This window comes from Erinaceus europaeus, chromosome 6 (genome assembly GCF_950295315.1).
Source record: "Erinaceus europaeus chromosome 6, mEriEur2.1, whole genome shotgun sequence".
Taxonomy (NCBI): Eukaryota; Metazoa; Chordata; class Mammalia; order Eulipotyphla; family Erinaceidae; genus Erinaceus; species Erinaceus europaeus.
This window is the reverse complement of record NC_080167.1, coordinates 69,770,113-69,796,894: the sequence shown is the minus strand read 5'-3', so window position 1 is coordinate 69,796,894 and position 26,782 is coordinate 69,770,113. Positions and strand designations below refer to the sequence as shown.

The window sequence follows — 26,782 nt, the reverse complement described above, 5'->3', positions numbered from 1 at the left end:
AGAACAGGGAAGCTCAGCGCTTGACTGCTGGCCCACCCCAGGGAAGGGCCCGGGTGCGAGACACAGCCAGAGAGCACCTTCTGCCCACTCGGCCTCGGCCGGCCAGTGGCGAACGCCCCCTCTAAGCCCCCTGTGTCCACCCCACAGACGCCAGGCCTGGCTGAGCCTCAGCCTGTGCTCCCCTCACGAGTCCCCTCCAGCTCCCCCCCTGCAAAGCAGCATGGAATCCCACAGCTTCCACACTCTTTTTTTTTTTTTTTTAAAGATTTTATTTATTAATGAGAAAGATAGGAGGGGAGAGCGAGAGCGAGAGAGAGAAAGAACCAGACATCACTCTGGTACATGTGCTGCCAGGGACTGAACTAAGGACCTCATGCTTAGAGTCCGATGCTTTATCCACTGCACCAGCTCCCGGACCACGAGCTGCCACACTTCTTAATAACTCGGGTAGCAAAGCCTTCCGGGACCATCCCAGGCGGACGTTTTGTCCCGTGTACTCAATCGTTTTTCTCTCGGACCCTGCACCGATGGCCACTGGGGACAGGTGGGGAAAGGGGGGAGCCTGTCCGAGAGGAGAGGACGGGGAGTCCCGACGACTGGTCGTGTCGTGGGCAGCCTGCTGTTCGGACTTGTGGGGTCCATTTCCGTGACTGTCCGGCTGCTTCATGGCAGCGTGTCTGCGCCATGTGCACGCACCTCTGTCATTCGGGCTGCAGCGTGAGACGGGAAATACAGACTAACCTCTCCACTCGGCCACTAAGGTCGCTTTTTAAATTTCATGTCGGATCAGACGCACAGGGTGTGAGGGGACTCCAGCCCAGGGAGCAGCCATGGACAGGGAGCAGGGGAGAAACGCCAAGAAGCCGGTGGGTCTGGCCACTAATGGGGTGTGTGACAAGTTGTGCTCAAGGTTTTGGTGGGTGGAGGGAGATACTCTCAGCCACCTGAGATGTAACTCCACGATGGGGTGAAGAAGGTGAAGTCACCATCTTTAATAGCTGAGTCATATTCCATCGTGTATAGAGACCACAGCTTGCTCAGCCACTCTTCTGTTGTTGACCTGGGTTGCTCCCAGGTTTTGGCTGTTACACATTGTGCTGCTACGAACACAGGTGCACACAGATCTTTTTGGGTGAGTGTGTTGGGTTCCTTAGACTATCCCCAGGAGAGGAAATGCAGGAATTACGGGAAGTGAGATAAGCCAGAAAAAAAGAAGGATGAATGTGGGATGATCTCACTCAAAGAAGTTGAAAAATAAGATCAGACGTGGAAACACAAAGCAGAGCTTGGACTGGAGTTGGGGTACTGCACCAAAGTAAAAGACTCTGGGGGGGGGGTTCAGGTCCTGGAACATGACGGCAGAGGAGGACCTAGTGGGGGGTTAGAGTGTGATGTGGAAAGCGGACCAACTACTGTATTTTACTGTTGACTATAAACCCTTAATTTCCCAATAAAGAAAAAAAAAAAAAGCAAAATGAACACTTAAAAAGCTTGGACTATAAAACCAAAGTAGCTAATACATGACTTTGGGCAACTTATGAACATACCAGCATCAACAATCAGTGCCATCTGTAAAACGTGCATCATAAAAGTCTTATCCAGCGTCTAATGAAAAGAGAAAAAGAAAGACACCTACCTGGGCGGCCTCCCTGGCCCCGTGTGGCTGGCACTAGCCCACAGAGATGCCAGGGGCCACCATGTGTGCAGGGCTCCTGGGGGCGTCTCTGTGCCGGGGTGACGTCAGGCTGCTTCCTGACTTTCTTGTTTTGCCTCATCTTCCTTGCGGAAAGAATTCTGCCAAGGAGCCGAATGAGGGACAGGCAGCTCTTTGCGGAGGACACAGACATGTCACTTTCAGCTTCTCCAAAGGATGAAGGCCAGGGGAGCCACCGGGAACAGCATGTCAGAACGGCTGTTTTCCCTGCAGACTTTTCAGAAGGCTTGGATGGTCCACACCTTCTGTTGCCTCGAAGGGAGCCTTCCGACTAGCTCTCCTGGACAGCTCTAGCCATGAAAGCAAATAGCTCCCTCTCCTTCCCCACGGGAAGGCGCTGGTGACATAAAGGCTGGTTGGTACCTTTCTCCCCTGTCTGCGACGGAGTTACACTGATCGGAATCAAAACAGAGAAAAGGGATGGGAGGCAGGTCTTGAACCTCTTGGGATGCTGATAAAAGTAACTGCCTTAAAAATGAAATCTCGGGAGTCAGGCGGTGGCGCAGCGGGTTAAACGCAGGTCGTGCTAAGGGCAAGGACCGGCGTAAGGATCCTGGTTCGAGCCCCCAGCTCCCCATCTGCAGGGGAGTCGCTTCACAGGTGGTGAAGCAGGTCTGCAGGTGTCTGTCTTTCTCTGCCCCTCTCTGTCTTCCCCATCTCCCTCCATTTCTCTCTGTCCTATCCAACAACGACGACAACAATAACCACAACAATGTTAAACAACAAGGGCAACCAAAGGGAAAATAAATAAATATATTAAAAAAATGACATCAACAATAATAACCACAACAATGATAAAACAACAAGGGCAGCAAAAGGGGAAGAAAATGGTTCCTAGGAGCCGTGGATTCGTGGTGCAGGCACTGAGCCCAGAGATAACCCTGGAGGCAAAATAAAATAAAGATCAGAAGCAGTGCCTTCCTTAGTACTGGGAGGAAAGTCACGCCCTGTGTTCTCTGAGGGATGTGTTCTTGGAGACCGACCGTGAGGTTTTGGGTGACGCTAGCATATTGACAGGCCCCTGTCTGCACACTCAGAGCTGTGGGCCTGCTGGATGCGTGAGTACAGCCCGCCACATCCTCGCCAAGTCCTTGCCACTGAAGGGCGGCAGGAACCTCAGCCTCCTCCTACTCCTGCAGCTCATTAGCACTTTCTCCCTCCCTCCCTCCCTTCCTTCCTTTTTCCTTCCTTTCTCTTTCCTTTCTCCTTTCTTTCTTTCATTCTTTCCTTCCTTCTCTCACTCTTCTTATGTCTTTATTTTTTATTTCATTTATTTATTATTGGATAGAGACAGAGAGATTGAAAGGGGAAGAGGAGATAGAGAGGGAGCGAGGCAGAGACACCTGCAGCCCTGCTTCACCACTTGTGAAGCTTTCCCCCTGCAGGTGGGGACCAGGGGGCTTGAACCCGGGTCCTTGCGCACTGTAGTGTGAGCGCTTAACCAGGTGCGCCACTACCCGGCCCCCTCTCATTCTTTATCTGTTTATTATCTTTATTGATTGGGTAGAGACAGCCAGAAATCGAGAGGAAGGGAGAGAGAGAGAGAGAGAGAGAGAGAGAGAGAGGCACCTGCAGCCCTGCTTCACCAGTCACAAAGCTTCCCTGGGCTTGAACCCAAGTCTTTGTACACCGACCATCACATGTGCGCTCAACCAGGTGCGCCACCACCCGGCCCCTTAGCACTTTCTTCCTAGAATGTATCTGCTTTTAAGAGATTCCCAACTGCGGGTATTAAGTGTAGGAGAGGACTTTTTTTTTTTTTGACCATTTTTTTCTTTATTGGGGGGTTAATGACTTACAGTCAACAGTAAAATACAGTAGTTTGTACATGTGTGACATTTCTGTTTTCCATATAGCAACTAAACCCCCAATACCAGGTCCTCTTCTGCCATCATGTTCCAGGACCGGAGCCCCTGAACCACACCCCTCCGAGTCTTTTACTTTGGTGCAACACACCAAACCCAGTCCAAGTTCTTCTTTGTGTTTTGTTATTTTTCAACTTCTTTTAAAATCATCATTCGTGATTTAATAATGATCAACAAGATCGTGCGATAAGTGGGGTACAATTCACACGGTTCCCACCCCCAGAGCGCCCTGTCCCATCACCTCCATTGGAAGCTTCCCTGATCTTTATCCCTCTGGGAGTCTGGACCACAGATCTTCATGGGGTGCAGAGGGTGGCTTCTGTAATTGCTAGGAGAGGACTTTCACTTAGACACAGTACTCACTTAATGCTCCCCATGTGGGGAGGGGCTGTGGGCATCAGGGAGCAGTGAACGGGCAGGAGGCCCCCTGGCCCTGGGGATTCTCCTCTGGGGTCAGCGTGGGCAGCACACAGCAAAGGGAGTGCTGGACCCTCAGCTTCCCATCTGGACCCTCAGCTGTCTAAAATGCAGGAGGCCCGTGGGAAGAGAAAGGGAGAGAGGAGGTGGGAGAGGGAGGGACACGGAGGTATGTTTCTGCCCGACCTTTGGCATGACCAGTGACAGTTGCCCTTGTTGGCATCTTCTCCAGATGCAGTCATGGGGTAGGGTCTCTTCTAGCAGAGGGAATGCCGGTGGGCTGAAAAGGGGGTGACCACTTGTGCCCCACCCCATGCAGGCTCCCCCGCCAGGCCTGCAGCTTTGAGATGGGGAAAGCAGGAGAGACAGACACATGGCATTCTGGGAATCCCCTAGGAGAACGGTTTCGGGGTGCTTGGGGAAAACGGATACCCCCCAAAAAGTCAGCTCCCTTCGTCAGCTGAGCATCTCTGCACTGAAAGTTGAAGGTGTCTTCCCGGCAAATGGAGACCCCCCCCCCGACCGCCGTGATCTCGAAGCAGCTCGTTTCACTAGAGGGATTCAGACAGGAGTTTCACGTTATTGAATCTGACAGAAAGGGAATCTGGTGATGTGCTAGTGCTCGAACCCTAAGGAGGCACAGGCCTGTGGAAGGCAGTGAAGAGCGAGTGCCTGACAGCCCTGGGTCTAGACAGGAGAGCGCAGTCTGAAACATGTCACCGTGCCTAGCGCCTCAGGAAGCCCGCACTTCTGCACCAAGCAGAACTTTGAAAAAGATGTATAAAAATAGTTTAAGAAAACCGATTAAACTTGGCAGCACGTCTTTAACTTGGAGAGAAAGGAAAGGCAGCGATTAAATTAAAAAAAAAAAAAAAAGCTCCTTCAGAAATGTGTGGATTTAAGCAAATAATAGACTATTTGAAGCTTAAAGTTCACACCATCAGAGGCCAGGCGGTATGCATCTGGCTAAGCTCCATGTCCACGTGTGTGCACAAGGTCCTGGGTTCAAGCCCTCACTCCCTGTCCGCAGGGAGGAAGCTTCACAAGTGGTGAAGCAAGTGCTACCAGTGTCTCTCTCCCTCTTCCCTCCCTCAGTTTCTCTCTGTCCTATCAAATAAAGGGGGTAGGGGTGTGTGTGGGGGGAGGCCACTGGGAGTGGGGGTAAAGCTAGGATAAAACAGATATCCTGGGCGGGGGGAGCCCTTGGATTTTTGGTGTTTTGTTTTGTTTTGTTTTACAAGAGCGCTCCTCAGTTCTGGCTTTTGATGGTGCAGGGACTTGAAGCTGGGACTTTGGAGCCTCAGGCATGAGAGTCTCTTTGCAGACCTGTGATGCTTTGGTTAGATTTCAGTAGGCACTCTAACCGGCAGAGTGGCCATCTTTCAAGCTAGCAGGACTCAGGTTGGTAACTCTTGGAGCAGGAAGCTTGCCTGTCATGGCCACTGTGCAGCACGTGACGCCAAGGGCAGTCGATAATCGCATGCCAGCGCCTGGTACGGGCGGTGGGCAGGTGTAGGCCAAGTGCCCGTTCATGCGCTGCGCACACAACTAGCTCTCTCTAGAAACCGCTGGCATCCTCTGCATCTGGGCTCCCACGCACGCATTCGAGTTTGGTGAAAGTCAGTGGCAGCCTTTCATCGCTTGCCATTAAGACACAGCTCCATGAGGCTCAGGTTCTCAGAGTGGGGCAAGGACAACAGACAGGAAACAGCCTAGTTGTCCCAAAGGCCAGAAAGGCCCAGCTGCTGTCTGACACCCTCCAGGTACAGGGACAGTGGGCACCATTCCTTCAGCTAAATGCCGTTGCCAAGGTGGAGAGATGAAATGGGTTTCTCTGTGTCCATTTCTCCTGTTTGTCCTTCCAACAGACCTGTGAGCTGCCTCTTGGGTTTGTGTGTGTGTGTGTGTGTGTGTGTGTGTGTGTGTGTGTGTGTTTCTTCCTTTCTTTTAGTGGATGCTTTTATGCAGGAGAGAGTTATATCTTTGCAATCTCAATAAATTCCTTTTATTTTTTCCCCCCCCAGTCTCGTGTAGTGCCCAAGGTAGCCGTGCTCAGTCTTGGCCTGCGGAGAACGTGCCTGATGTTGCTTCATTCAGTATGAGGACTGTTGTATATTTTGGGTAGACAGCCCTTGTAAATCTAAAAAGGGCTGCTAAGAATTTTTTGTTTTTTTTTTTCTTCTTCTTCTTTATCTTCACTGGCTATGGAATGCAGAACCACTATTGTTTGGAGTTTTTCATCTGAAATATTTTAACTTTGCCCTTCTGTGTTTGATTTTAGATGATGTCCTCTGATCTGGTTTTCAGGGTGCTCATTCTATTAAAATAAATGTTAAATTTATAAAAATTGACTTGAAAATTTTCTTTAGAGACAGAGATACACACCGCCTTGCCTCCCTCTGTGGTGCTCCCGTTTGGGGCTGAGGCTGCAGCCAAGGGCCTCACACACGATGAGGTGTGCGCTCTACCTGGAGGGCTCTCTCCCTGTCCCTGTATGTGGTCTTTAAATAGCTCTACCCAGTGGTACTGTTCTCCCAAGGCCTTTTTTTTTTTTTTTTACTGCTGATTAAATATTGATTTGTAAAATTATGAGCCAACAAGGGTATAATTCTACACTGTTCCCACCACCAGAGCTCTGTGTCCCTCTACTGGTTCTCCCGAGGTCATGGGTGTCCATGTCCAGTGGAGAAGCAATTACAGACGACAGAATTCCCACCTGCTGCACCCCATAAAGAATTTTTTTTAATTTTTAAAAAATATTTTATTTACTTATTTTCCCTTTTGTTGCCCTGGTTGTTTTCTATTGTTGTAGTAGTTGTTATTGATGTCATTGTCGGATAGGACCGAGAGAAATGGAGAGAGGAGGGGAAGACAGAGAGGGGGAGAGAAAGAGAGACACCTGCAGACCTGCTTCACCACCTGTGAAGCGACTCCCTTGCAGGTGGGGAGCCGGGGACTCAAACCAGGAACCTTCTGCCAGTCCTTGTGCTTTGCGCCACGTGCGCTTAACCCATTGCGCTACCGCCCAACTCTCCCCATAAAGAATTTTCATCCATACTCCCATCAGGACCCAGAGGGAGAAGAGTTTTAAGTTGTGAATTCAAATAGGTATAACAAGTCTTCTAGTAGTGTTGGGTTTTTGTTTTTTTTTTTAAATTTATCAGAGGACTAGTGGTTTTTAGTTAACAGTAAATACAGTAGTTTGTACATGTATAACATTTCTCAGTTTTCCACATAACAATACAACCCCCACTAGGTCCTCCTCCGCCATCCTGTTCCAGGACCTGAACCCTCCCCCCAGCCCAGAGGCTTTGACTTTGGTGCAATACAGCAACTCCAGTCCAGGTTCTGCTGAGTGTTTTCTCTTCTGATCTTGTTTTTCAACTTCTGCCTGTGAGTGAGACCATCCCAGATTCATCTGTCTGTTTCTGACTGATCTCACTGAACATAGTATCTTCAAGCTCCATCCAAGATGGAATGAAGAAGGTGAATTCACCATTTTTTTATACAATTTCCCCCCTCTCAATATTAATTAAATAGTGATTTATATGAGTACAAACTAATAGGACTGTATATGAACACCATTCCCACCATCGAAAGACTGTGTCGCATCCCATCCCCCCCCCCCCCGTGAAGCTGAACATCCACCCTCACCCTCCACCCAGAGATTTTTACTTTGGTGCACTGCTCCAAACTCAGTCAGATCCTGCTTTGAGTTTCCCTTTCTGTTCACCATTTTTTACAGCTGAGTAGTATTCCATTGTGTGTATAGACCACAACTTGCTCAGCCACTCATCTGTTGTTGGACACCTGGGTTGCTTCCAGGTTTTGGCTATTACACATTGTGCTGCCAAGAACATATGTGTACACAGATCTTTTTGGATGGATGTGTTGGGTTCCTTAGGATCTATCCCCAGGAGAGGAATTGCAGGGTCATAGGGTAGGTCCACTTCTAGCCTTCTGAGAGTTCTCCAGACTGTTCTCCACAGAGGTTGGACCCATTGACATTCCCACCAGCAGTGTAGGAGGGTTCCTTTGACCCCACACCCTCTCCAGCATTTGCTGCTGTTACCTTTTCTGATGTATGACATTCTCACAGGAGTGAAGTGGTATCTCATTGTTGTCTTGATTTGCATTTCTCTGACAATCAAAGACTTGGAGCATTTTCTTTCATGTTTGTAGGCCTTTTTGGATCTCTTCCTTGGTGAATATTCTGCTCATACCCTCTCATTTTTGGATGGGGTTATTTGTTTTCTTGTTGTTGGTTGGGTTTGATGAGCTCTTTATGTATTTTGGTTATTAGCCGCGTGTCTAATGTATGGCATGTAGAGATCCCCCATTCTGTGAGGGGTCTCTTTGTTTGGGTGGTGGTATCTTTTGCTGCGAAGAAGCTTTTTAAGTTGATGTAGTCCCATTGGTTTGTTTTTGGTTTAGTCTTCTTGATGATGGGAGATTTGTATCATTGAAGATGCCTTTGAAATTTAGGTGAAAAAGAGTTTTGCCAATCACTTAATGGCTTGCATGTGGTTTCTGCTACATGAGCACAAGTTCTCGTCTCCCGTGACGGCTGTCTGCAAAGCATTCTCACTCCCAGCTTGAGTCCATTTTCACCACTGTGCACCAGGACCCCCCCAAGGCCCACTCCACCCCTTCCCTTCTGCCCCCTCTTTCCCAGAATCCTTTGCTTTGCTGCAGTGGGGGGGCTGGGCAGTGGTCCACTCAGCCAGGTGTACCACCACCTGGCCCCTAAACCATTCTTACTTATTATTGGATAGAGACAGAAGTTGAGAGGTGAGGGGGAGAAGGAGAGGGAGAGCGACAGAGAGATGGTCAACAGCCCTGCTTCACTACCCCTGAAGCTTCACCCCTGCATGTGGGGACCAGGGGCTTGAACCTGGGTCCCTGCACACCGTAATGTGTGCACTTAACCGGGTTCGCCGCCACCTAAGACCTGCTTTCCTTAGAGGTCCCTGCGAAGTCGAAATCCCCAGGAACTGTCTGTCCACGGGGTTCATCACAGCTGACTTTAAGCAGTGAAGTTCACCGTCTCTCAGATTAAGGTCACGATTCCATGGATGTCTTTTTTTTTTTTTAATTTCTTTATTGGGGGAATTAACGGTTTCCAGTCGACAGTAGTTGGTACCCGTGTAAGTAACATTTCCCAGTTTTCCACATACCAACTCAACCCCCACTCGGCCCTCCTCTGCCATCCTGTTCCAGGACCTGAGCCCTCCCCGCCCACACTCACCCCAGAGTCCCTGACTTTGGTGCCACACACCACAGGGGCGTCTCTTGACCCTTGCTGCTCAGACGAAGCATCACCGAGCCAAGCCCAGTGGGTTTCTGCTCCTGCAAGCTACCCGCCCCATCGGGCACCCTGGGCTGTGGCTTCTCCCCAGGCCGCAGTGTGGGGCCTGCTTCCTCTCTGGTACAAGCAGCAGCCCCGACACACCAGACTGGAGGCTCCAAATCAGAGGGAGGCCGCAGGTGCATTTTGCGTGACTGGGGAGAGTGCGGGCCTCCTGAAGGGCCCGCGTGTCCTGCCGACCCCACTTCTCTCCAGGCTGAGGGGCTTTGCTCTCCGGCTTGGGCTCGGCCAGCAGGGAGCCTCACGCCCGCCACCTTGCACAGTTAGGCCAGGTTCTGTGCCTGGGTCGCCTCCGTCTAGCTCTTTGGATTTCTGTTTGATTTCTTTTGATTCTCTAGCAGCGGAGCCTAAGTGTGGGTTAGAATCAGGGAATGCAAATTAGCCTATTGTTTTAACTGCTTTAAAAAGATAATTACTGAGAGAGAGAGAGAGAGAGAGAGCAGGGGCACCACTCTGCCACCTGTGACTCTCGGGCAGGTAGCCCCAGTGCTCTTCCCTTTATCTGTCTTCCACAGGTTGGTTAAGTCTTTTTTTTAAAATTATTTTTATCATTTTTAAAACATCTTTACTTATTTATTGGGTAAAGACAGCCAGAAATTGAGAGGGGAAAGGGGAAGTAGAGAGGCACCCGCAGCCCCGCTTCACCACGTGCAGAGATTTTTTTCCCCCCTGCAGGTGGGGGCCGGGGGCTCAAACCCGGGTCCTTGCGCACTGTAATGTGTGCTCAGCCAGGTGCGCCACCACCGGCCCCCTTGAATCCTTTTCCCCAAGGACGTCCTGGAAGCGCACGGACACGTGCCTCGCCTCTGGACAGGTCCGGACTTTTGAGCGCACTTTGAACCAGGAGTCGTCAGATGGTCTTGGGTTTCCTGAGCAGCACTGTAGACTTTGTGGGCAGAAATCGAAGCTGCTTTGAGGTTTTTCTCTTTCTTTTTCTCTTTCCCTTTCCCTTTCCCTTTCCCTTTCCCTTTCTCTCTCTCTCTCTCTCTCTCTCTCTCTTTCTCTCTTTCTTTCTTTCTTTCTTTCTTTTTTTTCTCGTGTGGAAACTTCCTGGTGTCCCATACAAATCTAAAACCCAAGTTCCAGGGAGAACTCAAGAAAGTGTGTGTGTGTGAGTGTGCGAGTGTGTTTGTGTGAGTGTGTGTGTGTGAATGTGTGTGAATGTGTGTGTGGTGTGATATGTGTGCATGTGGTGTGTGTGTGTGTGGTGTGTGTGAGAGTGTGTGTGTGATGTGATGTGTGTGCATGTGTGTGGTGTGTGTGAGTGTGTGTGGTATGTGTGTGTGTGAGAGAGTATGTGTGTGGTGTGTGAGTGTGCGTATGTGTGTGTGTGAGAGAGTATGTGTGTGGTGTGTGAGTGTGCGTATGTGTGTGTGTGGTGTGTGTGTGTATGTTGAGATGTGTGTGCATGTGTGTGGTGTGTGAGTGTATGTGTGTGTGTGGTGTGTGTGGTATGTGTGTGTGTGTGTGTGTGTGTGTGTGTGTGTGTGTGTGAGAGTATGTGTGTGGTGTGTGTGTGTGTGGTGTGTGTGTGTTGAATCCTGCACACACCCACAGACCCTGTAAAGGTGTGAAGCCTTTTCTCCTAAAACATTATAATAGTGTGAGTGTCAGAGTGATCACCAACTAAATGCCAATAGATAAAGTGGATCCTAAAGAAACTGGACTGGTAGTAAGGGATTCACATGCTGGCTCTCCCCACAGAGCTGGGGTCCGGTCATGGTGTCGCTCCAAGGCCAGCAGCTTAACTCTTCTCCACTGGTGGGGTCCCGCAGAAAACTCGGGTTTCAGGTTTTGGGGGTTTCCGGCGTTGATCACAGCTGTGTGTCGCCATTGGATGCATGTGTCCAGAGCCCACCCTGTAACTGAATGGCGTATTTGGTACCTAGCCCTTTCATTTTTATTTACATTAAATAACAAGGTCAAAGTAGAACAGTTTGAGCAGGAAGTTACCTTGTAAAGGTTAAATTCACTAGGAAATTTCTGGTCTAACTTTTATTTAGTTCAAGTTGAAACAAGCGTGAAAAAAATAAGTCTCTTTCGTCAGTTTTTTTTTTTTTCTTTCTTTCTATCATCAGAACTCTTGACACTCCCAGCTGTGAAGAGGGGGCAGATAGTTGAAATAAGATTTCAGATACAATAGGTGTTTCTTTAACCAAGCCCCTCAGGGGCAGGCCAGGAGCTCAGTAAATCAGGTGAAGTCTTGCTTGGAAGGTTAGTTGAGAGTGAGTCTGGGTGGCTGTGAGCCGGTTCATTATCTCCAGTGTGTGTATGATGACCGTCACCACTATCATGTCTCTCTCTCTCTCTCCCTCCCTCTCTCTTCTTTCCTTTAGTTGTTGACTTGATTAGCCTCTATAGCTAAGGTTAGGGGAGATCTGTTTTTTTTATTTTTTATTTATTTATATTTATTTTTCCCTTTTTGTTGCCCTTGTTGTTTTCTATTGTTGTTGATGTCATTGTTATTATTTAGGACAGAGAGAAATGGAGAGAGGAGGGGAAGACAGAGAGGGGGAGAGAAAGACAGACACCTGCAGACCTGCTTCACCGCCTGTGAAGCGACTCCCCTGCCTGCAGGTGGGGAGCCGGGGGCTCGAACCGGGATCCTCACGCCGGTCCTTGTGCTTTGCGCCACCTGCGTTTAACGCGCTGTGCTACCGCCCGACTCCCGAGATGTGTTTTTATCGTCGCCATTGTAAGCTCTTTGCAATCTGTTGAAATAGTCCAACGCAAATTAGTTTTCACTCTGAAACCGTAAGCTGATTTGAAGCTCCTTCCAGATATATAACAATTTCAATCTTTCTCTTCCCTCTCCTGACTTCATCCCTTTGTCTGCTTATCTACACTTTATCTGTAGAATTAAAAGAAAAAAGTTTTCACAGAGCCTTCTCTGGTGGGCTAGATCTAAACTGGTCGCCCGTTACTGGGCAGCCCCTGCACACTGTGCAGCCCGGGCTTGTGGCCTGCGCCATCTGGGGTGAGGGCGGCAGCGACACTGGCTCCGTGCTCCCTCTGCTTCCTTGACCCACAATATATCAATGCTATCAATATATTGATAACAATATATTTTTTATATATTTAAAAATATATTGTTATTTATTATTGGATAGAGACAGAGAAATTGAGAGCGGAGGGGGTGGTAGAGAGGGAGAGAGACAGACACCCGCAGCCCTGCTTCACTGCTTGTGAAGCAACACCACCACCCCGGCAGGTGGGGACCAGGGTCTGATTTTTACATCTGACTTTTCCAGATTTCTGAGTAGCCGTGTTCTCAACTGCGCTGAGGGGAACTGCCAGTATTAGCATCGTAACTGCAGGTTTCTCGCAGGATCCTGGGATGTGCAGCCCCAGTCTGAAGGTTGGAGAAAACTGAAGACTGATCTCCACTTCTCTTGCTTGTCAGACTCATGTGTCTCTTCTTTCTGTACAGATTTGAACATGGAATTCAATCCTTCAGACCATCCTCGGGCCAGCACGATTTTCCTCAGCAAGTCTCAGACAGACGGTAGGTTACTGTTCAATCTATAGTTCTCTCTCTCTCTTAATTTTAGAAATGATAGGAGGAGGAGAGAGAGAAGACCAGACATCACTCTGGTACATGCACTCTGGGACCTCACGCTTAAGAGTCCGTTGCTTTGCCTGTTGTAAATGAACTTTAAAAGAGGTTTGGGGGTTGTTGCTGCTGCTTGCGGCACATAGAAGGATTCACAGCGGGGTCTTGGAACTGGTTTACTAGGGTGAAACAGGTAAAAGGCAAAATAAGCACTTACCATCAAGGATTAAGAGTACGCTAGGTCTGGGAGTCAGGCACCGGGTTAAGCGCACATGGCGCAAAGCACAAGGACCTGCGTATGGATCCGAGTTTGAGCCCCCGGCTCCCCACCTGCAGGGGAGTCACTTCACAGGTGGTGAAGCAGGTCTGCAGGTGTCTGTCTTTCTCTCCCCCTCTCTGTCTTCCCCTCCTCTCTCCATTTCTCTCTGTCCTATCCAAGAACATCAATAACAACAACAATAATAACTACAACAATAAAGCAACAAGGGCAACAAAAGAGAATAAATAAATAAAATCTTAAAAAAAAAAAGTACGCTAGGTCCGTGAAGTCTAAGCATAATTATCAAAAGTTTAGTCCAATAAGAGAAACAATTATCAGCTCTGGTAAAGGTTGCTCCTGGCTGTAGAGGGGTCTGAAAGTTGACCGGCCAGCAGAGCCACACGTGTTCAGTTCCCACAAGTAGCCATGGCGGATACCTGACCAGAAGAAGCTTCTGACCAGGAGAAGCAGCAGCAGCCAGAGAGAGTCCAGTGCTCAAAGTCCCGAGCCTTCTACAGGAAGGCACCTCCTCAGGGTGATGTCATGCGTATGCTAATAGTCCCAAACTCCTGCTGGGGTCACCACATTACTCAGTGTGCCACCTCCCCAGGCCACCAAGATATATTTCTCAAAAATAAATACATGATAGATAGATAGACAGACAGACAGATAGATAGAAAGAAAGAAAAAGAAACGGGCTGTGCTCCCCTTGTCCCCCACCCGCCATCTGACTTCCAAGGCCAAGTAGACTGCCTACCCCTCAGGCGACTTTCCAAGTCTGTGGTTAGTGGTGGTTCTCTCAGTGACAGTGGTGTCCTTCAACTACTCTGTGTGAAGCAGCTGCCTCACTCTGGCAGCCAGCTGAATCCTGGGCCTGTCCTGTCCGTGGGTCCTGCCCTGTGTGTCTGTCCTGCCCTTTGTGTGTCCCCCTGGAGGCAGGATGAGGGCCCAGTAGCCTGAGGCCCCGGAGGGTGAGGCCTGTTGATAACTGTCCTTGGGAATGTGGAAACTGTTCTGGGAACAACAGAAACCGGGTAAATCAGCATTCCTTCAGGAAAGTCATGTAGAAGTGGGGTAGGTGAGGGATTGGTGTTGGGATGAATTCTCAGACCGTCAAAAGCATTTGTTTTCTTAGAAAATAGTGAAAGAAAGCAAAATATAATCCTTAAGTGAAAGTAGTGTGTCCTTTCTCTTTTTCTCTCTTTCTTTCTTCTTTCTTTCTTTCTTTCTTTCTTTCTTTCTTTCTTTCTTTCTTTCTTTCTTTCTTTCTTTTGTGTGTGTGGAAATTCTAGTCATCAATTTATTCTGTGAATGTGTGGGAATTTCTCTTAAGGATTTTATTTACTTAAAAAAAATTTTTTTTCTCCTAGCTTTCTTTACTGTTACCTGGCACTAAGCTACAAAAAAGATAACCCAATTTAAACTAGCTGCTTCAGAATTAACTAGAAAACGCTCAAACATTTTCAACAGTAAATCTATTTATAATATACTGATAATTCCTCTGTGATGGTTAGATGTAAGTCTTTGGTGGTTTTCTTTTTCTTTTTTTTTTAATAAATATTAACTTCTTCCAGGAGTCGGAACAAATTAAGGTTTGTATCAGTGACTTGAAGAGTAAGTTCTTGAAGAATAGGGTAAAAGACAGTGTTTTCCTGTCCTCCTGGAGAAGGGGAAAACCACTGTCGGGGGGGGGAGGACATTGCAGGGGACGTGGAGGATGGGGCCCAGGACAATACAAAGCCAAAGTCAGAAACAGATGCTGGCATTGGGGCGCTCTCCGGCAGCGGCCTATGAAACCACGTCCTTGTCTGTGCCACCGGCCAGCTCCCAGAGGGCAAGGAGTGGTCTCAGCGGCCGTGGCATGAAGCCCGTGCTTGGCTCTGCCCAGTACAGAGGAACTGCCCGGCCTAGCTGCCCGAGGGGAGAAATGTCGAAGGCCAGCAAACAGCCTTGACTTGACTAGGATCTTTTTTTTTTTTTTTAACTTGGATAAACTTACTTTCTCTTTAATGCCAGTACTTTATTTAATTTACTGATTTTATTGATGGACTGATGACTTTTTTCTTTTTTTTTGTAATATTTTATTTATTTTATTTTTTATTCATTCCTTTTTTGTTCTTTTTTACTGTTGTAGTTATTGTTGTTTTTGTTGGATAGGACAGAGAGAAATGGAGGGAGGAAGGGAAGACGGAGAGGGGGAGAGAAAGACAGACACCTGCAGACCTGCTTCACCGCCTGTGAAGCGACTCCCCTGCAGGTGGGGAGCCGGGGGCTCGAACCGGGATCCTTATGCTGGTCCTTGTGCTTCACGCCACGTGCGCTTAACCCGCTGCGCTACCGCCCAACTCTGCTTTTTTCTTTTTTTAAAAAAATCTTTATTACTGGATAGAGACAGAGAGCAATTGTGAGGGAAGGGGGAGATAGAGAGACAGAGAGACACCTGCAGCCCTGCCTCACCACTTGCAAAGCTTTCCCCCGCGGGTGGGGACTAGGGGCTTGAACCTGGGTCCTTGTGCACTGTAACGTGTGCGCTTAACCAGGTGCGCCACCGCCTGGCCCCATCTCAGGCTGCTGCATCCCCTCAGCTGTCCAGAACTGCTGGGAAGAGGCGGTTGATGGCTCTGTCAGGCCAGCTGCCTCCTGGGTCCAGGGCCACGTGCTGTTTTGCCTCTGCAGACCCCTCTTCTCTTCCCTTCCCAGAACTCCATGGTCTCTGCTGCCAGCATGTACCTCGTTCCACCCTCGGGCCTTCCTGTGCTCAAGGTCCTGGGTCCAAGGCCCAGCACCACATGGCGACGCCCCAGTGGCACAGGGAGGGCTCTGAGGACGGTGGAGTCGTGCTGTGCTGTCTGTCCCCTGCCGCCCTCCTCTCAGCAATTATTTATCTTTTAAGAAGGCATCATTTCTGTATTAGAAGCGTCAATATTTTACAATAAAACTGTCATTTAAAAAAATACTTAATTTTTAATAGAGTTTGACAGTCTGCCACAAGCCATTTAACAGCTGATGACTGTACTTCAGTAGCTGGAAGTTTTTTGTATCTTCCCTTTTTCTTCTTGAATTTATGTTGATTTCCATGTGATTTTTCTCCACAGTTTTGGTCTGCTTTGGTTTCTAAGTCATTGTCACACTGGCCTCACCAGGGAGACCAGGCGGGTGGCACACTGGTTGAGCTCATATGTGACAGTGCATAAGAACACGGGTTTGAGCCCCCGGTCCCCACCTGCAGGGGGAAAGCTTTGCAAGTGGTGAAGCAGGGCTGCAGGCGTCTCTCTGTCTCTCTCCCTCTCTGTCACCCCCTTCCCTCTCGATTTTAAGCTATCTCTATCCAATAAATAAAGATAATTTTAAAAAAGAAAGATGGGAGTTGGGCGGTAGCGCAGTGGGTTAAGCGCACGTGGCGTGAAGCACAAGGACCAGTGTAAGGATCCCGGTTCGAGCCCCTGGCTCCCCACCTGCAGGGGAGTCGCTTCACAGGCGGTGAAGCAGGTCTGCAGATGTCTGTCTTTCTCTCCCCTTCTCTGTCTTCCCTTCCTCTCTCTATCTCTCTCTGTCCTATCCAACCACAATGACAGCAGTAACAATAATAACAACAACAATAAAACAACAAGGACAACAAAAGGGAATAAAAAAAAGACAGACAGACAGACACATCCAGGACAAGACAGAAGGAGCCAGAACTCCCCAGGCAAAGCAGCCTCTCCCTGCACATGTGGAGAGCCACTGCAGGGGTGTGACAGCAGGGTTGGCACTGGGGGCCCAGGCCCCACAGCACAGGCCTCAGTGTGGCTATTGGCTGTCTGACCAGCTGTCTGGCTGGCTGTGGGCTCAGCAGTGAGGGGCTTCAGGAAGGCCCCCAACACCTGCCCCTGCTCCCGACAGGGCCTCTACAGCTGTGTTTTAAATTCAGTAATGATTGAGCTCACCGGACGATAAGGATTGCATGGGAATCTCCAACTGACTTGTAAGCACAATTAAAAGAGAATTTTTAATGTGGTTGTTCCCGGTTAATCTCTGCCAGCCACATGAAGGCTTCCTTCCCCCCCTCCCCACCCCACTTTGAACTAGAGTTTTTGTGGTTCATCTTGTCATATCAGCCAGCACTTTTCCAAAACACAACTCTGGTTTTTGACTGGAGAAGCCTCCTATCCTCGTGTGACTGACAGCCATTCACGTCCAGAATAGCTACAAGCTGAGTCATCTGTTTTCACTTTCCATGGTGGGGTAGCTTGGCTCTGTTCACGTCCGCTTCCAATGATCCCTTTTGTTGGGAAAGGAAACTCATTTCATGCTGATTTCACGTGCCAGCCACACCGGCCGGCCGGGGAGGGAAGCCCCCCTGGAGGAGGGAGTCAGAACCATCCTCCCTCTCCTGCTGGCCGCTCTGCCTCTGGGCCTGTGCGGGCTGCTTCCTGCATCTCTACGGAAGGATGTGGGCGGCACAGCTCAGGGCCCACCTAGTTCTGCCTTCTGATGGAGAGGAGTCACTGATACTTGCCACTGCAAGGTCTCTTTTAGAAATGGAACAGGTGGGGGGCCAGGCGGTGGCACAGCGGGTTAAGCGCACATGGCATGAAGAGCAAGGACCGGCCTAAGGATCCTGGTTCGGGCCCCCGGCTCCCCACCTGCAGGGGGTTGCTTCACGGGCGGTGAAGCAGGTCTGCAGGTGTCTGTCTTTCTCTCCCCCTCTCTGTCTTCCCCTCCTCTCTCCATTTCTCTCTGTCCTATCCAACAACAACGACATCAATAACAGCAATGATAACAACAATAAACAAGAACAACAAAAGGGAAAAAATGACCTCCAGGAGCAGTGAATTCATAGTGCAGGCACTGAGCCCCAGCAATAACCCTGGAGGCAAGAAAGAAAGAAAGGAAGGAAGGAAGGAAAAGAAAGGGAACAGGTGAAACAAGGTAATATTTGTAAAGACTTGTTGGTTTTAATGGTCTTTATTTATTGGATAGAGACGGCCAGAAATTGAGAGGGAAGGGGTGATAAGAGAGGGAGAGAGACAGGCACCTGCTACCCTGCCTCACCACTTGCAAAGCTTTCCCTCTGCAGGTGGGGAGCGGGGGCTTGAGCCCGAGTCCTTGAACATTATAATGTGCGCTTAGCCAAGTATGCCACCACCTGGCCCCTGTAAAGACTTTTTTTTATATAGGAGTCTGCTGAAATTGCATTTAGGGTATTGACAGCCTTGATAATCAGGCACTCCCGCTGACCTCAGAAAGTGGTGTTATTATTTTTTAATTTTTTGATGCTTATTTTCCCTTTTGTTGCCATTGTTTTTCATTGTTGTTGTAGTTATTGATGTCGTCGTTGTTAGGACAGAGAGAAATGGAGAGAAGAGGGAAAGACAGAGAGGGGGAGAGAAAGACAGACACCTGCAGACCTGCTTCACTGCCTGTGAAGTGACTCCCCTGCAGGTGGGGAGCCGGGGGCTCGAACTGGGATCCTCATGCCTGTCCTTGTGCTTTGCGCCACGTGCGCTTAACCCGCTGCGCCACCGCCCGATTCCCATTATTATTATTTTTTTTAATCATGTTCTTGGGGAGGTTAATAGCTCACATTACAGTTGTTGATAACATGGTCATAGCCTCTCATGGCACTGTGACGGGTGTCTGCAAATCATTTTTGTCCCCAACTTTTTATTTCTTGGGGTGCAGAGTATTGAACTCAACACCTCACAGCATTTACATCCTGCTGCTAAACCATCAGCTCCCCGGCCTAGAGAGTTGTGGGGTTTTTTTGTTTGTTTGTTTGGTGTGTGTGTGTGTGTGTGTGTGTGTGTGTGTGTGTGTGTGTGATTAATAACTGGGTTGCAAGACTGCAAGATTATAGGGTCTAGCTAGTTCCACACTACACACACACACCCCACCACCACAGTTCTGTGCCTCCACTTGGCCACCTCCCAGAAATAACCACCAGAGTCCTCAACAAGTCTCGGCAACTGTTTGTTTATTCCACTTCTGTTTACTGCAGAAATTACAGACACTGCTATTTGCCCGCTCGTTCCCTGATTTATCTGGACAAGACTTTTAGCGGCAAAAGCCATGTTGATAGTTTTTACTGACTTGATTTTAAAGCCTGTAGTACATTCTTCTCTTTCAGTCTTTATGGGCTATTAAACAACCAATTAAAAGCCCTCTCAACACACCATCCTAGAGAGGATCCGAGAATCTGGCTATCTTCAGAAAAGTGAGATTTATTGAGGTTTCCATAAAGCAAATGGAACCACTAATGTTCCCAGTTCTTTGGGAAAATTCCAGAGAACCAGAGAGATTTGGGGGGTTGACCATCGCTCAGTCATCAGACTGTTGAGGTTTAAACATAATTTTGAGCTCCATATCAGAAACGAGTTGACACGCAGTCTGAACTAGCACATAAAGAGGATGGCGAAATCACTTTGAATTGCTGGGCTCATTACTGGCCTCAGTGCTTTCAAATTTATTTTCAAGACAGATTTAGATTTGGGCGACTTGATCAGCCATTTGTGTGCACGAGAGAGGGAGGGAGAGAGACATACCAGTGTAAGTGATCCCATTTGTTTTATCCTTTCCATGATAGTCTCAGTCCCGCCCTTAGTTTGGGGGCAGGGGGATGAGGTTGTTAATTGTAAGGGTATCGGGGGGAATCTCAGATGCCATAAGGGACACTGAAAATAGAATTCAAGAGCCATTAGGAATGAAAGAAGCCTGCGCCCTCCTCTCACTGCCCTTTGCATGGCGCACACATCACAGTGCACAAGGACCCAGGTTCAAGCCTCTGGTCCCTACCTGCAGAGGAAAAGCTTCACAAGTGCTGAAGCAGGGCTGCAGGTGTCTCTCTGTTTCTTTCTCTCTCCCCCTCTCATTATTCAATTATTCTATTCAATAATTAATAATTTTTTTAAATTAAATAATATTTTAAGAAAAGAAGAAACGCTCGGAGCTCATAGGAATGACCTGAAATTTATCCTTGTAGCATATGCTATTCCTATTCATGTTCTGTGCTTGTTGTTTGTCTTAAAGCTTTCTGTGTTAAAAACTTTGAGCCCACACTGCTGAAGATGCTGTGTTTCAGCCCTCTCTTCTGCTGTCAAATAGTTAGTTGTTCATTTGTTCCATAGGAGCTAAGTCAGCTATATCCTTGAGGCATGAATATCACCTGCTTTGGTCCCCGGGGACCTCAGGTGGCCTCTCACACGTCTGTCTTCCGAAGGGTGCCCTCCAGTAAATGTGTCCATTAATCTGCACAGACCCTCAAACGTAAGCCTTCAGAGAAAAAGAAAACGCAGAAGTCAGTGGCATTAGTTTTGGGCCACAGAGGCTGAGCTGCTCAGTTCAGTTCTACCCGGGCAGAAGCAGTGTGAGAAGTGGGAAGCCTTTTCCTGCAGCGGGCGCTGTGGTGTCCTGAGAGGTCCCCAGATAGATGTCAGTTACTTACCAGATCAACACAGAGAGTTAAATCAGACTTCTTACCACGACTGCATAGTCCAGCCTGCATCCTAACGCTCTCACGGTGGGTCATTCCTATTATTTCTTGCACCTGTAAAGACCCTTTATGCATCGGGATGGGTTGGAGATAAATAATGCTCTTTCTTTCTCTCTCTCCCCCTCCTCTCAATTTCTATTCAATCATTAATAAATATTTTTTAAAATTTAAATAATATTTTAAGAAAAGAAGAAATTCTCAGAGCTCATAGGAATGACCTGAAATTTATCCTTATAGCATATGCAGGCAGCAGTGGCCTTAAGCTTTATTAGATAATCAGGAACGTTGGTCGGTGGAAGGATGGGACCAGGACACAGGCATGGGCCTCAGCAACCGCACGGGACTGCTATGTAGGCATCTAACTTCCCTGTCGCATCTTTTGTCTCCACAGTGAGAGAGAAACGCAAGAGTCTCTTCATTAACCACGTAAGTCAAGCTGCCTCCCTATGCGCTTCACAACGGCCGTTGTGTATAAAGCTCGTGGTCGTGTCGGCGATGGGTGAAAGTGGTCCCTGTGGGTGGCTGGCACTCGGATGGGTGGCAAGGATGTCACGGCACATTCATGCTCATTTTGGTTTGTGATCCGATGAGGACGACTTGGCGTTTGCTCACCGCCCAGAGGTTTTTCCCAGAAACCCCAGGACACTCCTGTTCATGGGGAGAAGTCGTGACCCCCCCCCCCCCCCCCGCACATCCACATAGCTCCAAACGACGGCCACTTTCTAGATCTCTAACCCCGTCCCCATCCTCCTCCTAGCTCTGCCACCCAGGATATCTCTTTGCTCTTTGTAACTCGCTCCCATCTGAACAGACACATATTCGTTCTCCACGAGGCTCTGTCTGCACAGGCTTCGTCCCCCCAGGTGTTTTCCTAGGGCCAGCAGAGTCTCCATGTCCTTTTGCCGCTTGAAGAGAGGACCCTGGTTTTGTGAGCCTTTGAGCAGTGTCTTCCTCCCTGCTGGTCAGACCCAAAGTGTCCATCAAGTCATTTCTCTCTTCGGTAGCAGTAGGTGCGGGTGGCTGCTTCTGCCACCCCAGTTCCACCTCTCAGGACCCCAACCTGTACTCCTTTACAAGGCCTTTTTCCTTCCTTCTCTTTCTTTCTTTCTTTCTTTCTTTCTTTCTTTCTTTCTTTCTTTCTTCCTTTCTTTCTTTCTTAATATTTTATTTATTATTTCCTTTTTTTGCCCTTGTTTTTATTATTGTAGTAATTATTGTTGTTGTTATTTGATGTCGCCGTTGTTGGATAGGAGAGAGAGGAGGGGAAGGCAGAGGGGGGAGAGAAAGACAGACACCTGCAGACCTGCTTCACTGCCTGTGAAGCGACTCCCCTGCAGGTGGGGAGCTGGGGGCTCGAACCGGGATCTTTATGCCGGTCCTTGGCGCTTTAACCCGCTGCGCCACCGCCCGCTTCCCCACAAGGCTTTCTTCTAAGGACCACTGGACTGCCAGCATTTACGCGTTCCTGCATCATGAAGTGTTTGGCACTGAATTCATGTGCTGAAGAATCTGAGAGCCGTAATGGTGTGTGTCTTTCCTGCCCCCATTGAAAATCTGGATAAAATGCTATTGGAAAAAATGGCTTAAACTGAGAGCCCCATGCTTGGCCATTAAAGATTGGGGAGGGGGGCAAGGCAGCGCACCTGGTTGAGCGCTCACATTACAGTGCACAAGGACCCAGGTTCAAGGCCCTGGTCCCCACCTGCAGGGGGAAAGCTTCACGAGTGATGAAACAGGGCTGCAGGTGTCTCTCTGTCTCTCTCCCTCCCCCTCCACTCTCAATTTCTCTCTGTCTCTCCCTAGTAATAAATAAATGAAAATTAAAATGAGAGAGAGAGAGAGAGATTGGGGACAGTTTCATAAGCATGCCTCAGCATACGTGGGGGGTAGGTGGGGGTGGGTGTGCAGGTGTGTACAGTGTCCTCCTAAGGGCCAAAGAGGGTCTTCAAGTCAAAGCAGTTTGTGACCCTCCCCTTTGAGCTCTCAAATGCCGGCGCCCTGGTGTGAAGCACTTGTCAGGTGGTGTTTCCTGGGGAGGACACGGTGGCGGTCGTGCTGCGCATTTCTCTGTTCCTTTCTGCCCAGCACCCCGTGTGGCACAGAGACCCGGCACCGGCAGCATCCTGGGTAAATCTCCGTGCAGCCGCCTCTGTGTCTTAGCCCCGTTCTGAGCCCAGATCAGTCCTCAGTGCTGTCACACAGCCTAAGCTCTCACAGTAGCCGAGATTCACCCCGATGCACTTACCCCTATGTGAACGAGCTCTCGGTGCGGGAGTCGGGTGGTAGCGCAGCGGGTTAAATGCACGTGGCTCCAAGCACGAGGACCAGTGTAAGGATCCCAGTTCAAGCCCCCGGCTCCCCACCTGCAGGGGGGTCGCTTCACAGGCGGTGAAGCAGGTCTGCAGGTGTCTGTCTTTCTCTCCCCCTCTGTCTTCCCCTCCTCTCTCCATTTCTCTCTGTCCTATCCAACAGTTATAACATCAACAATAATAATAACTACAACAACGATAAAAAAACAAGAGCAACAAAAGGGAAAATAAATAAATATAAAAGAAAGTTTTAAAAAACGAGCTCTCGGTGCTAAACGCCTTGCGTGAGAGACGGCCATAACCAGCACCGATCTCCCTCCTCGCACCCGTCTTGCAGCACCGCAGCGTGGACCACGCCGGGGGAAGCCAGCGGGGTGTGTGGTTCCATCCTCCTGGGAGCCAGTCTGAGACGAATCACCTTCAGTTTGGCAGTCAGGTCACCATGTGCTGTGGGTTTTCCAGCTTGGCTGTCACAAGTTAGAGCAGGAGAGAGAAGTGGAAAAGCCACCGGCCTAACCTACTGAGTGGTTCTGGGCTCTGACCCCACTGGCTCCAGAGATGTCCGCTTAATCTCTCCTTCTGAAGAGCTGTCATTCTTCCTGTGGGGAGGCCTCTTCTTGGGCGCAGACTCCCAGCGTGCCCACCCTGTTGGGCACCAGTTGCGGGGGTCTATGGGAACGTCACCCGAGGCGGCAGGGGCTGAGTCGTACGGGACTCACTGTGTGTCCGCGACCAGAGATGACCAGGAGACCAAGCTGGTAGCAGTGATCTGTCTACTGATCAGAGAGGCCAGGCTTTTAAGGGGTTGCAGGAGGGAGCTTGTTTATACCATATATGGTTAAAGCAGAAAAGGGGCAGAGAGAGTTAAGGGGTTGGGAGAACTATCAGGTGAGTGATCTAAGGCATGAGGAAGCTGGGCTTTGCTGTGCATGGGTGTGGGGGTCCTTGCGAATCAGGAGGGTGAGGTTTGGTTATCGTCTTATTCAAAGGGGCAAGAACAAAGCAGTGAGAAAGGGGCCTCTGAGAGCATCTGTGTGAGCAGGAGAGCCGTTTTGGGAATGAGGAAGTGGGGTTATCCATGGCTAGCAGACAGAGAGGTGTCCTGAGGGCGGAGAGAAGATGCGTCAGGTATGATAACTTCTGGTAGCTTCTGAATAAGCAGACCATTTGGTTTAAAGACAAGGAAGTAAGCCGTTGTATTGGGGATGCAGAGTCCCTGTGAGGCAGAGAGTCTGACCGGTGAAGCTGAGCCTGAAGGCCGTTCTCTCCCATGCTCAGTCTCTGGCAGAGAGAGGCTGACAGGAGGACCGTGTTCCTCAGGCACCCAGCTTTCCATGCGAGGTTCCACCACGCTCAACCATGTCCTTACAGTCTCCCTACAAAGAGTCCCCTTAGTCGACGTGTTGCTAAGGTAACCTCAAAAGAGGCTTATTTAAGGACGATGAGACTGGTGGGTGGAGATGAGCCACTTAAGAGAGGAGGGAGCTTGCTAACTGCCTGGCAATCGCTTCCACGTGAAGGAGCACCGAGGCTGTTCTGAATTCAGCCAGCTAGCGGCTCCCAGGAAGGAGCGGCCTATCGAGAAGACGGTCCAAGGAAGGGGTCTTAGATTGTGGAGCCCAGACAGAAGAAAGGCGCCCGCCAAGGAAGATGCCACAAGTCCTGTGAAGTGAGGCTGCTTCCACAATATCGTCACAGGGCTTGAAGCTTGGAATCATTTCAGAACAACCCCCCTGCCCCTCCCCTCCACCGAGAGTTTTGGCGCTAAATCAGGGTGAGCTGTACAGATTACTGTGCTAATCAGCGACTGGAGTCATTCAGAGGGAATGTCGGTGCATTGTGAAAGGCACACAAGGGTTTCAGAGAGACTCATGTAAAAAGGTTTTTTTTTTATATATAAATTTTATTTTAATTTTCTTTCTTCTTTTATTTTATTTATTCCCTTTTGTTGCCCTTGCTGTTTTTTTATTGTTGTAGTTATTGTTGTTGTTGTTATTGATGTCGTCATTGTTGGACAGGACAGAGTGAAATGGAGAGAGGAAGGGAAGACAGAGGGGGGAGAGAAAGACAGACACCTGCAGACCTGCTTCACCGCCTGTGAAGCGACTCCCCTGCAGGTGGGGAGCTGGGGGCTCGAACCGGGATCCTTACGCCGGTCCTTGTGCTTTGTGCCACGTGCGCTTAGCCCACTGCGCTACCGCCTGACTCCCATAAAAAGGTTTTATAGAAAGGTCCTGCTTCAATCTAAAGCCCATTAAGAATTTTTCGGTACTTCTTGTGTAAGAATAGCTGTTTGACTGAATATGTTAGTTAAATGTGAAAATCCCTGCTATACATTACAGGTGGGGTCCGGTATCTGTCAGGAAGTTTCAGGAGAGCTTGTGCATTTTACTCAGCCTGATGTCTGCTTTGACACCCCTCCTGCCCTTGGTGATAGGAGAGTGCAAAAGTGAATTGATCATTCTAAGAAGAAAAAAAAAAACACACTTCCCTAAAACAGTCTTAGACACTTAAACAGTATGATCACATATTTGTCTTAATGTTGAGGTCGGTGCTAGGTTGGGAGACTCTGTGGTGTTACTTGCCAGTAAAACAAGAGTCCCATTGTTGGAGTTGAATTTGAAGCCAACGTTCTTGCTGTTGTTATTGTGCAAACCCTTGACCCACTTGATTAGGAGACCTTGAAGAATTCCTGAGTCTCGGGGGTCAGGCGTTAGCACAGCAGGTTAAGTGCACGTGGCGCAAAGCGCAAGGACTGGCATAAAGACCCCGGTTCGAGCCCCGGATCCCCACCTACTGGGGAATCGCTTCATAGGTGGTGAAGCAGGTCTGCTGGTATCTGTCTTTCTCTCCCCCTCTCTGTCTTCCCCTCCTCTTTCCATTTCTCTCTGTTCTATCCAACAACGACAACATCAATAACAACAACAGTAATAACTACAACAATAAAACAAGGGCAACAAAAGGGAATAAATAAATATTTTTTAAAATAAAAGTAAATGGGAGTCAGGCGGTAGCGCAGCGGGTTAAGTGCACGTGGCACAAAACTCAAGGACTGGTCTAAGGGTCCTGGTTTGAGCCCCCGGCTGGCTCCCCACCTGCAGGGGAGTCGCTTCACAGCAGGTGTCTGTCTTTCTCCCCACCTCTCTGTCTTCCCCTCCTCTCTCCATTTCTCTCTGTCCTACCCAACGACAAACAACATCAACAACAATAGTAATAACCACAACAAGGCTGCAACAACAAGGGAAACAAAAAGGGGGGGAATGGCCTCCAGGAGCAGTGGATTCATGGTGCAGGCACTGAGCCCCAGCAATAACCCTGGAGGCAAAAAAAAAAAAAAGAATTCCCAATTCTCTTAGCTCATAGAATTCGTCATAATTCCTGGTCTATTGGACTCAAAGGAGATCGTGGAAAGGAAAGCGGTTTGTAAAACGATTGTAGCACCATTCTACGATACTGACATATCCATGGACGCCATTGTCCGTCAGAACACGGGCCAATCCTCTTCCATCTCTTAAGTTCAGCATCTAAAAGGATGACTGGTGTTTTGAGAATGGATGCATTTTTTTTTTTTTTCATTATGTACTAACATCAGAGTTCCCCGGATGAAATGTAGTCTCTTCAGCTCTGGGGACACCACCTCGGAGAGTATGATGTTTTATCACAGTTCATTTCCAAACTGACGTCTGCACTCCAGCTTTGAGTGAAGTGTCCACGTGTCCCGGCCAATTCTCTTCCCCCGCACATCAGTGGGGATCCGGGCGTCCACGTGTCCTGGCCATTCTCTTCCCCCCCGCACATCAGTGGGGATCCGGGCATCCACGTGTCC

General features: G+C 49.0%; 1 protein-coding gene across 1 annotated transcript in view; it reads left to right on the top strand.

Moving 5' to 3' along the window:
- The window catches only part of CCNY (cyclin Y), a 101,551-nt gene that overhangs the window by 56,891 nt on the left and 17,878 nt on the right, over nt 1-26,782 (top strand). Inside the window, exons 2-3 of the mRNA XM_007523992.3 lie at nt 12,795-12,869; nt 21,039-21,073. Coding sequence (XP_007524054.1) covers nt 12,795-12,869; nt 21,039-21,073 — 110 coding nt within the window. The remainder of the gene's footprint in view (nt 1-12,794; nt 12,870-21,038; nt 21,074-26,782) is intronic.